This window comes from Lichenostomus cassidix, chromosome 1 (genome assembly GCF_008360975.1).
Source record: "Lichenostomus cassidix isolate B80296 chromosome 1, HeHo_3.0, whole genome shotgun sequence".
NCBI classification, from domain to species: Eukaryota; Metazoa; Chordata; class Aves; order Passeriformes; family Meliphagidae; genus Lichenostomus; species Lichenostomus cassidix.
The window spans coordinates 26,652,750-26,666,984 of NC_139479.1; the positions used below are offsets into that span (position 1 = coordinate 26,652,750).

A 14,235-nucleotide genomic window follows, 5' to 3' on the forward strand; every position below is an offset into this window, starting at 1 on the left:
TGTTGCTAGTTTTATCAGTAGATATTTTGTACATAGTAGTTTCTGTCATCTTCAGTCCTTACAACCAAGGCAATTTCTTAACACTATACACATACTCCAGACATCTGAAATTTCTTCCTGTTTCTACTCATGAAAGGCCACATAACCCAAGCTAAACAAATAAACAAAAAATAAAAACAAAACCAACCCCAGAAGTACATTTCAGCTCTCCAAGCACACAACCCAGGGTAAAAGTCCTCACATTTTCCCTTTTGCAAACTTCTGGCTTTAAAATCCTCAGAACAGAAAGGGAGGCATTCAACACAGCCAGATGGGCCAAAATCTTTGGTAGTCCATTAAGCACTAACAGGAACAGTAACTCTACCTTTCTGGCCAGCTCTAATTCTTGCATAGTTTTCTGCAGATGTTTCTTTTCCTTCTGAAGTTGCATCTGAAGCTCCTCCATTTCTCGGAGAGTACCACTATGTTCCTGAAATTTAAGTAGCTGTCAATTATGCAGTCCAGTTTCAAAATAGGTATCAGCATCTTTTTATACTTAGACACACACAAACACACTTGGGTTGTACAAAGACAGTTGATTACTTTTTCAGGAAATCACTGTGAACCAAAGAAAAAACACAACACTATGAAGTGGTTTTCACATTCCGTAACTACCCCCAACCTACTTGAATTGACAGCCTTGCAAAGTTCTTTCAATGAACAGACCAAGTTTCAAAAAAATACAGTCAAGTAACAAGAAGAGAAAGTATGGAACCTGATCTATAAAAACACAGTTTACAAAGGTCTAAGAGAAATCATATCCAGTGAAAGCAATGCTTCAGCCCATTCACCATCTCTACAAAGTACTACCTTTGTTTTCTGTTCTTTTAGAAGCTTTTCAGCTTCTAGTTCTTTGTCAGCCTTTGCCTTGGCTCTTTGTATCTCCAGTATCTGAGTTTCCAGCAGCTTAGTGTTATTTTGCAGTGTTTCAACACGAGCCAGGAGGTCTTCATTAGCAGAGTGTAATTGATCATGCTGAAATTAGCATAGTGGAATGATAAAAACATAAGCTGAATTTATGTGCAATGTTAACAGATAAAATATTTTCTATATTTAAAAAAAAATACCCAACAATAATTTCTATCCAAATCCCTTACAAACAACACTCCTACAGATGAGTCTTGTCCAGCTTAATTTTTTTAAACCAGATGAGTAAACAGGTGAAATCAAAGTCATTAGCACATTTTGGTTACTTTGCTCAGTTAATTTGCCCAGGTTTCTGTGAGACGGCTAGAATTAAAAGGAATCTGAGAAAAATACCCCAAAATTTATGCTTTCTGCAAGAATCACCTTCCCCTTGCAACAATACAGTATTTCAACACTTATTGCCCCTCTTCAAATACAGTTGCTGTATTTATAAACAAATGATCATACTATTAGCTCCTAAAAAAGGCTGAACTGTAAGCTTTGACTGAACCATCAAGTCGTCCATCAGGACATAGTAAGAACTCTACTGCATCTGGGATACTTGTGCAATGACTTTAACAGGTTAAATTTTGGCAACTTCAATTATGTATCTTAGTCTTTATTTTGCCTACTAAGAATAAGGTATAAGTGAAAAATGAGAATTACCTAAACAGTGGTTTATTTACAAATTCTTTATAACGAACTTGAAAAATGCAATGCCTGCATAATCAGCAGAATATATACTATTATTTCGTATTTCTTCCTAGGCTATGAACTATTGGCTTGTGTTTATAAGGAAAAGGTGGCTCTGGTGTATGGGGCCTGGGAGTTTAAATCCTAAATACCAAACCCATTGCAGCCAGCTTTGCAAAAATGTGTCTCACTGCTCCTTAATTACCATCTTAGACTCCTCTGAATGCCACTATAGAACTTTACAATGCATCTTGAAGTCTCATCCTTGTGAAAAATGCAAAATCCACAATTCATTTAGTATATTTAAACACTCTGTTGATTAAATAAAAAATTTAAAAAAAATGAAACCCACGTTTTGTGGAAGAAATAGAAGAAAAAAATGTCTCAGTTAAAGGTTACTGCACTTCATGAGGGGTGTAGGTGTGCAGTCAGAGAAAAAGTGCAAGTTTGATTCTGGCAGCAGAGCTGTAGGTCCAAAATCAAGCCAGAGATTATCTGCTCTTTCCTGTGAGCTGACCTGGGATAAACTAAGCTGTTTCTATTGACAAAGCCAGACATTCTAGATATAGTCATCTTTGTCACAGCCCAGGCAAGATATCAGATGCTGAAAAGGAACAAAAAAATCACTCTGAATTTCAAGTCAGTATTCAAAACACACTTAGGTTATGAAACTATAGTAACAATCACATGATTGAAACTTGCACCCAAATAGGCAGATTAATTTTTATGGTACTTATTAGTAGATTAGACCCACATCCAGAACTGACCTGCTCAGATGACACTTGTAGCTGTCTTGTGAGGTCATCTATCTGACGTTCAAGATTATTCGCTCTGCCTTTTTCAGAATCCAGCAGTTCTCCTTGCTTGTCGTACTCTAACAAAAGATTCTTAACATACACAAACATGAAACCATAAATTTTTACAATCTGTATTGCATGAGCACATTCTATACCTCTGAGGCCTGCTTATCTTCCTAATACTTCAGTGTATGAGCTGTCTTACTGCAGAATAGATAATTTCATTCTGATATTTCTGCAGAATAGAAATATCAGAACAAAATTAAAGCTATCATTCCATTACAGGCCCTGGGAGAAAACCCTTTCAGTTCATGAAATTCTAGTATAATTCAGGTTGGAAGACACCTCAGCAGGTGTCACCCTCCTGCTTAAAGTAGGGTCAGCAGTGAGATCAGACTAGGTTGCTCAGTGCTTTGTCCAATCAGCTTTTTCCAAGGACCTGCCTGCAAGGGTTGAGACGGCTACTCCACTGGGCAACTTATTCCAAAGTAAGACCATTCTCATAGCATAAAATTTTTTGTCCATGTATCCAGCTAGAACCTCTCATTTCAATTGAGGACTACAGTCTTATTTGGACTCTCTTCCCTTCATAATGTGTTTCTAGATACTGGAAGACTCCTGTTTGGTTCCTTTGAAGTCTTCTCCAGGCTGAGCAGCTTCTCATCACTTATTCCAGTCCCTTGACCAACCTGGTCAACCCTCCACTTCAAGTTATCAATGTCCTTCTTGTATTTGGGGGGAGAAAGAGGGACAAGACTGGATGCAATACTCTCAATGATGTCACAGAATTATTTAGGTGGGAAAACACCTTTAAGATCATTGAGTCCAACTGTTAATCCAGCACTGCCAAATCCACCACTTATCCACATCCTTAAGTGCTGTGTTTACTTTACATACTTGTATATAAAGTGTGTGACGTGTTTACTTATTATACTTTAACCACCTCCAGGGATGATGACTCCATTGCTTCCCTGGTCTAATGCCTCAGCACCCTTTTCATGAAGAAACTGTTCCTAATATCCAATCTAAACCTCCCCTGGTGAAACTTAAGGCCATTTCCCTCTGTCCTATTACTTGTTGCTTGGGAGAAAAGACTGATTCCCACCTGGCTACAACCTCTTTTCAGATGGTTGTAGACAGCAAAAAGGTCTCTCCTGAGCCTGCTTTTCTCCAGACTACACAATCCCAGTTCCCTCAGCCTCTCCTCATAAATCTTACAGGTAACAGCTTGCTGCTCTTGGTGAAGCAATGCTGACTTGCTAGCTGCTTCTGCTTGATGTGCCCAGAGATGTGCTCCAGGAAGACTTTCTCCCAGGGAATTACAAGTCTGTCTTCATTACATAAGGATTTCCAAACTGATCTTCAATTTTATATACTTGGAAGAATTCACAGGGATTTATGTTTTGCCTCAGCAACACATTGTTTGGTGTGTACGATGCTAGATTTAAAGGGTTTAAAGACAGCATTCCAGTAGAAAGGAAGTGCCTCATTTTATTCTGACAGCAGCTGCACGGTTCCATTTACAAGAACTTTACATTTCATGATTCTGGTATTCAACTGCACTGACACAACTTCTTCTGCCACACACAGTCGTGCAAGTAAATAGCAATGTATATCCAGGCAAGGCTTCAAACCCAAAGTATTTTGACAGTTGACAGTCTTGTAATTGCAGCGCTATTCTTACCTTATAGCTTTCAGCTCCTTGAATTACATCCTTCATTGAAGCAGACAACTGATCTTTTTCTGATCGAACCAACTCCAACTCTTCCTTCAGATCCTGCACCTTATAAAAAGAAGTGTGTGTCATTAAAACAGAACCCCTCGTGCAGAATTTTTTTCAAATTAGGAAGTAGATAGGGTACCACTTTTCGGCTGGCATCTAATTCTTTCTTTGCTTTCACAGCAACCACTTTAATTTTATTTAGCTTCTCTCCTTTTTCGGCAGATTCTTTTTCGAGCATCCCTAAAATAAACACATAAGAAAATTAAAAATTACACCTTTCCATTTCCTCCCAAGAAGTGAAATTAAATAAAATTCAATTAGAACACAAATATCAGCATGACTTTAAAGCCAAACAAAATATAAAGCAGGGGGAGATGTTCAGGTGTTTCATTCAGTTAAGCATTTAATGTGATGCCAAAACATCCAGACACACAGAGAGCTTAGGGGCAATCTTTCCCTGGACAATCTTTCCCTGTTTCAGAGGCTTCCATCACAGTTAACATTACGAGCCATATTCCTGTCTACTTCTACATAAATTTAACAACTCAGAACCATTTTCTTGCTAACGTGTTGGGATAACTGCAGTAAAGCAACAGTAGTTTTGGCAGTGTTGCTTCCTTTTCCTTCTGGCAGCCCAGGGATTCTTACTGACAAATTTCTCACATTTAAAAAATTAAGATTAAATCCACTACACTGTTTATAGACAGATGTACAGAGGAAGAAAAAGCCTTAAAAACCATCAAATCATATCCAACTTAAAATTGCTAACGACATTTTAAATCCCCAGTGGAAAGAATATTGTAGGAAGATGTATTGATATCTACTTCCCCATCTTCCTTGACTTGTGGAAATACAGAACAATTATGCAAAGAAAGAAAAATTAAGAATCCTAAGAAGCTGAACCATTTATATAAAAGAAAACAGGAGAAAGATACCAATTTTTTCTTGAAGCTCTGCTACTGAAGACTGTTGATCAGTTTTCTCAGTCATTGTCTCCAATAAATTCTGTATTATAAACAAAGATACAAGAAGTATTACAATAATTTCTTTGGGGTATCCCTTTTTTCCCCTAACAATCCACCAGAAGTTTCAGCTACAGCTAAAACTGTCCACATTCTTACTACCAAGTAAGTCTTTCTAAGCAACTTTGTATCAGCTTGGTGCAAGCATAGTTATATTGAAAGCAGAATATTCCATCCTTTCAAGAGCTGCTTTCCATCAAGTGCAGGGACAAAAAAGGGGAGACAAGCTAATTCGGCAGCTGTCAGTTTTACATAACCAGCAATCCCCAAGACCTGAAGTTAATGCAGATCAAGCAGCAGTTTTGTTTGAGATGGAGGCACAGAAAGTTAGAGGTGAAATACTATGGAGGTCAGTTAGTCCATCTAGTCAATTGATTGCTTCAAGGGATATTGATAGGAAGAAAGGTTCAAGTACAAGCAACCTTTGTCAAAAAAGCATTGTGATTGGTTTTGTTTGTACTTTTTTTTTCTTGGGGGAAAGAAGGGGATTCTGAGGTGCTACAAAACTCAGAAATATGTGCTTTCTGGAAAGGAAACTCACTTTCAGGCCAAGGGAAAAAAAAAAGAAAAAAAAAGAAAAGAGAGAATTGAAAGTAATTTTTGAACCTTAATTCTGAAGACTTTAGAGGTTTAGTCTTTATACTTCAATAACAAAATATAACCTTTAGAGAACTCAGTTCGTCTTTCACATTTCTAAGCTCAGTTTCCTTTTGTTCCAGAATGAAATTTAAGTCGTCCTGTTTTTCAGATCCTTTTTGCTGTTCTTGTATTTGACTTTCATAAAGAGCAAGTTTTTGACTGATCTCTTCAATATTAGCTAAAAGATCTTGATTTTCAATCCTTGTTTTTTCACTGACATTCCTCAGCTCCTGGATATCATATTGAAGTGCTTCTTTTTCTGACAACACTCCTTCCAGTTCTTCTCTCAAGAGATCCTTTTCTTTTTCAAAATCCTGAATCAGGGATCTATGTTCTCTACATTGAGCTGCATTTTCTTCCTCTAGTCTCTCAACTTCCTGCTGCAAATGAATTACTTCATCCTCCTTTTGTAGAGCAAGACACTGCACTTCTTTAATTTTTGACAAGCACTCATTTGCAATTTTTAACAAGTTAAGAGAATCATATTCTTCATTAGCATCTGAAATGCTTGACCCCATTTGCTCAAGTAGGTGGTACAGCTGAGTTTTCACAAGGGATGTGTGCACTTGCTCATTTTCAAGTAATGATGATATATGGTCCTTCTCTGCAGTTATCATTTGTAGTTTCTTTTCTAAGTCTTCAGACTGCTCTTTCAACACTGAACAACTGTCTTTTTCAGATGTAATCTTTCCCAGCTCTTCACTTAATTCACCTTTTTCCTGAATGAGTTTCTTATTTTCCTCATGAAGAGTGTGCACTTCAGATGAAAGCTGCTCTTTATCACGCACCAGAGATTCAATCTGTTTTTCTAGTTGCTCCAGCATTTGAGCATTTTCACCCTTTGTAGTTAAAGCTTCATTCAGTCTCTCTGTTAATTCCTCTACCTTTTGCTTCAGGTCATTATTGTACTGGTTAGCAACATCTACTTCTTGCTGAAGTGCCTGAATTTTAACTTGTTCTTGCTTGCACTTTTCCTGAAGGGTTTCTCTCTCTTCACCCAAGCATTTTACATCATTTAAAATATCCCTATTTTGATCAGTAAGAACAATGATCTTCTCTTCCAGTTCTCTTACAGTCATCTCTTTTTGGTTGATGGAGCTTGTCATTGTGTTATTGTCCTCCTGAAGACTAACAAGTTTACGTTTAAGTTCTTCTATCTCTAACTGATTAGATGACAATTTTTCTACTTCTTCCTGGAGGCGATTTACAGTTTCAAGAAGAACATCTTTTTCATTGAAAGCAGCCCGGAGTTTCTGCTGCAGCTGACTGACATCAGAAGCTTGCTGTTGTTTCATCGACTCAAACTCCTGGCTGATCTTTCCAGCAGATTCACCTAGCTCAGCCTGTAGAGTTTCCATTGTTTCTCTCAGGCTGTTGTAATTGGACACTGCTTCTTCTTTCTCCTGAGTAAGCTTTTCAAGCTGTCCTTTAAGTTCCTGCGTTTCAAAAACTAATGCCATCTGTTCTTTTTCAGAGCTAGATAATAAAGTTTCATTTAATTCAGAAATTTCTCTCTTGTGTTGCTCTTTCAGAGTCTGAATCTCCAATTTGTGCTCTTTTGCAGCAGTTTCATAGTGCTGTCCTGCTGCTTGAAGCTCCAATTTTAGTTTTTCAATTACACAACAGTAATCTTCTTTAGTAAGCTGCAATTCATTTATCTTAAAGTCCAAGTCTTCTCGCTCATGAAAGTACTCATCCTTCAGACGATGGATTTCCTCTTCCAGTTTTAGCTTGACATTGCTCATGTAAGTTAACTCATCTTTTAATATACTATGTTGGGACTGGAGTTCTTCTAAGCTATGCTCCAGGTACCTAACCTTTTCTTCCAGTTTTGCTTCCACACAAGGTTCTTCTTGTGTATCTGCAGCAACTCTCTTGTTTTCTAAATTTTTATTTAAGACTTCTCTCAGCTGCTCCAAGTCATGTTCACGCTGGTCAGTATGAGCATGCACTTCATCCTTGGCATTTTTCTCTGCCAAATTGTGCTGTAACTGATTTATTTGATTTTGCTTTTCTTCGTTTTCTTTAGATGATATCTCAATCCGATGCATCAATTCTGACACCTCTTCTTGATGGGCAACTGTTAATTTTTTAAGTTCTTCATTCAGATTTTTTATTTCATTATGGTAACACTGAGAGTTGCTTTTAATAGTTTCTTGCAGATTTGTCACTTCTTTGTTTTTTTCTTCATTCACAGTTTCTAACTGCTTGTTCAGACACAAAATTTGTTCCTCATAAGTAGATTTAATTCTTTGGACATCATCTTGTAATCTTTTAACTTCTTTTTGACTATCACTGTAACATTCGACCTGTTCCACCAGCTCCATTTGTTTCTTCACTTGTTCATCTAATTCCATTTTCAGCTTTTTTAAATCCTCCTTATGCTTGTATTGTGCATTTGCTAATTCGTTCTTCAGAGCTTTTATTTCTTCCAGAGAGTCAATACTTGATTGTTCCAGTTGCTTCTGCAACTCCTCTGCTTTAGCCCCCACAGCCTAAACAAACAAGCAAATCATTAAATACTGATAATTTAGCAAACAGAATTTCCAAGTGAACTGTTTACAATAATGAATTAGAAAATGTATTAGTCCTTAATTTTAAAAACTGCTATAGCTTTTAAATATCTAACTGTATTAGGAAAACTCAATTCAGAAGACACTGCACAGAGTATAAGAACATTTGCAAGATGAAAAAGGAAAACTAAGTCTTAAATCATATTTACTAGCATGATTTCAGAAAATAGGCATGACAGACCAGCTTTAGCAACTATTCTGATAATGTACTAAAGATCAGATTACTTTTAGTGCATCAAATTCAGGTATCTAGAATATTACAATGTCCATCAATTGCAAACAATTCAATCTTCACTTTATTATTAATTGAGATTATTGATAAAATATAGGTGCCTTGGCTGACAGGCTCCTTCTTATGAATATCTGAAAGCAAATCTTGTCTCTCCCAAGAAAAGACAGAGCTGATTGATTGAAGACTATGTAGGCTTTTAATGCACAGATTGAATTCTTCTTGCAGCTGTGGATCTAGACAGTGCATCTAAGAATTTTATATTTATTACTATGAACTAGTGGCACAGTGAAAAGATGCTTCAATATATAAAGCCTTTAGATTTATTTTAGATTTTTTACAAGATAGAACACAGGTAAGTGAAGAAAAAGATTAAAATTAGATACAGAACAAGCAAATCTAGAAAATAAATATAATTCTGAAATACTTCAAGTAATGTTCTTTGGCTCATTTCAGTACCTGTGCTTCTTGCTTTACTTGAATATTTTCTTTTTTCAGAGCTATGCACTGCTGCTGACTTTCAGCTTTTTCCAGAAGCACAACATCCAGCCTTTCTGTGAGAGCCTAATATTAAATGAGAAAGATCACTGAAAGAAGGGTTGCTTAAACATGGAAACAATGATTTCTGCAAAATATAGGAACTCAACATATTGATTATGACCCTTTTTGTCAAATAAACACATCAGCCTGGTTTTAAAAATTGCTTCAGCCCAAATACGACTAGTATGAAATACGCAGACTAAAACAATGTTGGGTTCTGTTAAGCATTGTACTTGTGATCAGCTAGTTTTTTATTACCAGTTGGGGTGGGGGGGGAAGTTCCCTTTCTGTAGAAAAGAAATCTTCATCCAAATTATTCAAAACAACTCTCCTGCTGAGAAATTCCTCCTCACTACCAATTCTTACTTTCGTGTATTATGACCCTTACCTTGAGAAAGACAGATCCCAAAAAATACTTCTTGTGACATGCAACTTTAATGATGTGTTTCTAATCTACTCAAATGACTGTCTCAGAACTTTTTTAAGTGGCTGAAGTCTTTCTGCAATGGTCACTCCAAAATAAACAAAAGCTGGTCTAACCAGCCACACAAAGAAAAGTCTTGCTGGGGACATTCATAGAATCACAGAAGACTTTGGGTGGGAAGGGACCTTTAAAGGCCATCTAGTCCAACCCCCCTGCAGTGAACAGGGACACCTTCAACTCCATCAGGTTGCTCAGAGCCTGACCTTGAATATTGCCAGGGGTGGGACATCTGCCACCACTCTGAGCAACCTCTTCCAGTGTTTCACCGCCCTCTGTGTAAAAAAAAAAAAAATCTTCCTTATGCCTAACCTAAATCGACCCTCTTTTAGTTTAAAATCGTTACCCCTTGTTCTGTTGCAACAGGCCATGCTGAAAAGTTTGTCCCCATTGTATAAGCCCCCTTCTGAAGTACTGAAGTACTGTGATAAGCTCTGCCTGGGAAGTGAACTCTCTGTATACTCCTCTATACAGAACCAATAGTGTTTTCTGGCAAGAGGAGTAAGGATGTGAGGGGAGAACTAAAACAAAAAGTTACAGGAAGTGTCTTGGATTCCTGCAGATTGATTCCATTGAATTTGAATAACAGTTTTCAAGCTATTTACTATTTACCAAATTATTTCTGTGGAGTTAGTTCAGCTAGCTTTATGTAATACAGTAGAAAACCATTACACATTCCTACCTGAATAATATCATCAGATCCTCCAGTAGCTGCTTTCGATCTTAGTTCCTCAATTTCTTTCTCCAGTTCTTAAAATGTAAAGAAATTTCACAGCATAAATTGATGCTGCATCACAGTAGCAAATTTCTAGTAAATCCAGTGCCTGGCAACACTTCTATTCAAATCAGAGATGTCTTTTACTTCATCAAATTTTGTTTGTTACTGAGTGATAGAAAGGACTAATGGAAAGAGAACAAATATGCAGTACTACTTCTCCAGTCCTAACACAGAGCATGGCCTCCTGAAGAAGCAAAACTTCCTTGTTTGGATAGAAGGACAACAGATAGAAATTCTCTTGATGATCATACCTTCTATTTCATGGTCAATTTAAATCAGAGGAAAGATACCCAGTTCCTACTGGTTCTCTAAAAATAGACGCAGGAAGGAAAACAAGATCTTATGAATAATCACACTGAGAAAAAGCCTGGTATAGCCCATCCCTACATCCGTATTGTTTCACTGGGCAGTTACCAACAGTGAGCATAATTGTCATTCCAAACAAGGAGGAGTGACACCAGTCCAACTAATGGGCCACTGGAGGAAAAGGGACAGCAGAGTGGAGAACAACAGCACATGCGAGCACAGATTTACATAGCATACTTTTAGGTAGTAAGCATAAAATTTTTTTCAGTATATTTTACAATTCCTTGTTAAAGCAACACATGATCAAATATGAAGTAGCAAAAAAGAAGCCATTGTACTCTACAACAGTACTAATTATACAAAAAAATATCAGACATTCCTCCTCCCACCTGCTGCCTGAAAAGCAACAGGCGTATATCCCTGCACCAATATGGGGAACAGACAATGACAAGCCCCACTTCAACTTTTACACAAGCTACACTGTTCCATCATGCCATACTGTCAGACCAAAATTAATTTAATACCTGACAAAAGCAATGCTTCTTTTCTCTTTCCTAATGAAATTACTTTGGTCCTTACCCTCCCACCATAAATAGCAAAACTGAAGAAAAATAAAATCTAGGCTATGTGCCTAGAATTTAAATCTACCTATTAAAAGCACACAGTGATATTTGAAAAAGTCAGGTAGTATCAAGCATTAAGGCATAAATTGTTCTTTCCAGTAAGATACCTGCACATCTTGACTTCACTTTCTGCATAAGCATCATTTGCTTTTTTGCAAACTTGATGAGGTCTTCTTTGGGCAATGTGTCCAGCTGTAAAAAAAGTATGTGTCAGAGAAACCAGTTTTCTCTATCCCCAAGGGAAATAGAAACATGGCATTCTAGTATCTCACTTCCAAGAAGCTGCATTTTAGGACAAGAAACTCTTACCATACATTGGCAAGAAGAATATTTCCGAGAAGAGTAACAGTCCAAGTTGCTGCTGTTCTGTTATCCAATTCTATTATTTCAAGTACAGTAACAGAAATTACTCCTAATTCTATACTTTTCTGAAATAATTCTGGAGCACACAATTGGGCAGCATCAGTTAGGAAAACTCAGTCGGGAAGGATTACAATTCAGTAATATAATTTGAACAATATTTTGAAAATAGCATGCTGATCTAACATTGTCATTGTTTAAATTTACTGCCAACATATTCAAAGACGTCTGTGTCCATTATGAAACAGACTGCTGCCAAAACTGGATGCTATTAATACTTTATCAAATATAACAGGAAATGAACATCCCAAAAAGATTTTTTTTCTCATGGTTTCCAAAACATTTTATCTTAATGTTTATAAGTTAATTTTTCCTGTCTAGAAGAAATGTTAAAAATATCTTTGTATTCCTATTAGTCACAGTTTGCATGCTAAGCTGTAACCCTTGCAACTACTGCTATCCAAATAAATTAGGTTTGTGAGGACTGATTACCTTTGATTTGCCTGATCCTGGTGTGCCAGAAGATGCCACCATCTCCTGCCCAGCATCTTGAACCTACAACAAAATAAAGTACTATCTGCAGCAACTAAATTTTCAATGTAAGAGTACCAAAGGACCTAATTGAGAGTCTTCAAACACTGAGAATAACTGAATACAGTGAGAGCCCAAGAAAAAAATTAGAATAAAATTTTAAAACAACATTTGTAGGATTAGTCAGAAGCATAACAGAAAAATATCTACCAAGGTTATTAGAACAGCGGAATAAAAAGCTCCCAATGTCCAAACCAACATGATCTTATGACTCCATTACTGAATTGACATCAAGAGTTGATACAGCACTGAAAATTAATTTTATTTACAAGCAGTTTCAAAAGCATGATTCACTATCTTGTTGTTAAGAGAGCCATTAAAAAAAATGCAAGAACAAAAAAAAAACAAGCTTGTAGAGAAGTTGCAGTTAAATTGAACTTTGGGAAATTCTGAACCACATAAACTCTTAAACTTATTTTGCTTCCTTCTTAAACACACTAGTTTATTACTAAAATGGTTAGCCTATCAAATATATTTGAAAAGACTCGGCAAAGTCAGGCCTCATTTGAACAAATTATAAACACCTCCTCCCATTCTACTAGCTCCCACTAGGATTGCTGGCCTGACAAATATATCTGAAAAGTCTCCACAAATTCTGGGCTCCCTACTCCTGACATACGTGCAAAATATCTTCCACTGTAAACTTCCACAGATCTAATTTGGGAGACTGTGATACTTTACAGTGGTTTATGGATATGCTTACACATAATCAGGAACACAGAGAAACAGATACAGCCACACAGTTGTGAAAGAAAAGGGAACAGACACTTCCACTGTATCAGGGATAGCATGTCCAGGCTTTGACCTTTACCCTGCTTTTTCCTTCATACTGTCATTTCTGCATGAGTATAAAAGTGAAGGGGTGTATATATAAATATTTGTATTTTTCTATATCTAGATGTTTGTGTGTGTACATATGTATACATACATACCTTCATTTTATTTTGCTACTCTCCTTATACTGCCAAAAAAATCAAAATCCTTATAGTAGAAACCAAGGAAGAACCAAGCTGGATCTCAATGACTATGAGAATGGACAACCACTAACAATTTAGAGAGAACAGGTGATACAGACAATAAAAAGCATCACCTTTAGCAATATCAGTTCAAGTACAAACCAAGGATGAAGGCAGTTTGTACACACATAGCCTAAGTGTTTGGGATTTTTTTTTAAGATGGCAAAAGCAAACTTACTAGGAAATAATGTGCCCATACAGAATAAAGAAAAAAAAAGCTATAAAGTTTAAGTTTTGGATTTTCTTAGCATGTAAAACTTTGTCAACATTTACACTCAATATTTTAGCACTTAGCATAATGAAGTATAACAAACTGCATGTACTGTTCAGAACATGACAGCTCACCTCTCTCCATACTACAGTAAGGTGAGATGAATTTTCTTCTCACAATACTTTCACTCCTTTGAACTAATACATATGAAGGCAAAACCATATGCTGTGTAAAACAGTGCATACAGTTTTGCTGTTCTGGTAACAGAAACCAGAAGCAACTCATGTAGAGGGCTTCACCCACTTGAATGACAAGAAAAATGAGGCAGATGAGCTACCAAAAACCCCATAATTTTTCACTGATTAGGTGCATCCCAGCTGCAAGGGATACTGAGTTTTAAGCCCAACACAATTCTCCACGGTTTCCAGTCCACCATTCTGAAATCAGGATGCTTCCATACTTCACTGATACATATATATACATACACACACACACATACACTCTTTTTTCAGATTTTACTTCAAGCCTACTATACTCCCTACACTAAGGGGTTTCCGTGCCACACTTCAAGATGTTCTATGTATTTTAACTGCTATCTATCCCTTACTTTTGCAATAGCTTAACATACCCTTAGAGAGCCCAACCAATGCCTAAATGCAATATATTAACCTTTGCTGTGAACTGGCAGTAATGACCATTATGAACAGC

The 14,235-nt window shown here is 36.8% G+C and overlaps 1 protein-coding gene across 4 annotated transcripts in view; it reads right to left on the reverse strand.

Moving 5' to 3' along the window:
• Positions 1-14,235, reverse strand: part of GCC2 (GRIP and coiled-coil domain containing 2) — a 30,851-nt gene that overhangs the window by 15,665 nt on the left and 951 nt on the right. For all 4 annotated transcript variants that reach the window (XM_085053948.1, XM_085053947.1, XM_085053946.1 and 1 more), the window contains exons 2-12: positions 12,202-12,264; positions 11,457-11,541; positions 10,325-10,392; positions 9,081-9,185; positions 5,843-8,314; positions 5,094-5,163; positions 4,298-4,398; positions 4,120-4,218; positions 2,406-2,525; positions 850-1,014; positions 365-469 (exon numbers count right to left, since the gene is read on the reverse strand). In XM_085053948.1, the coding sequence (XP_084910074.1) occupies positions 365-469; positions 850-1,014; positions 2,406-2,525; positions 4,120-4,218; positions 4,298-4,398; positions 5,094-5,163; positions 5,843-8,314; positions 9,081-9,185; positions 10,325-10,392; positions 11,457-11,541; positions 12,202-12,264 (3,453 nt within the window). The remainder of the gene's footprint in view (positions 1-364; positions 470-849; positions 1,015-2,405; positions 2,526-4,119; positions 4,219-4,297; positions 4,399-5,093; positions 5,164-5,842; positions 8,315-9,080; positions 9,186-10,324; positions 10,393-11,456; positions 11,542-12,201; positions 12,265-14,235) is intronic.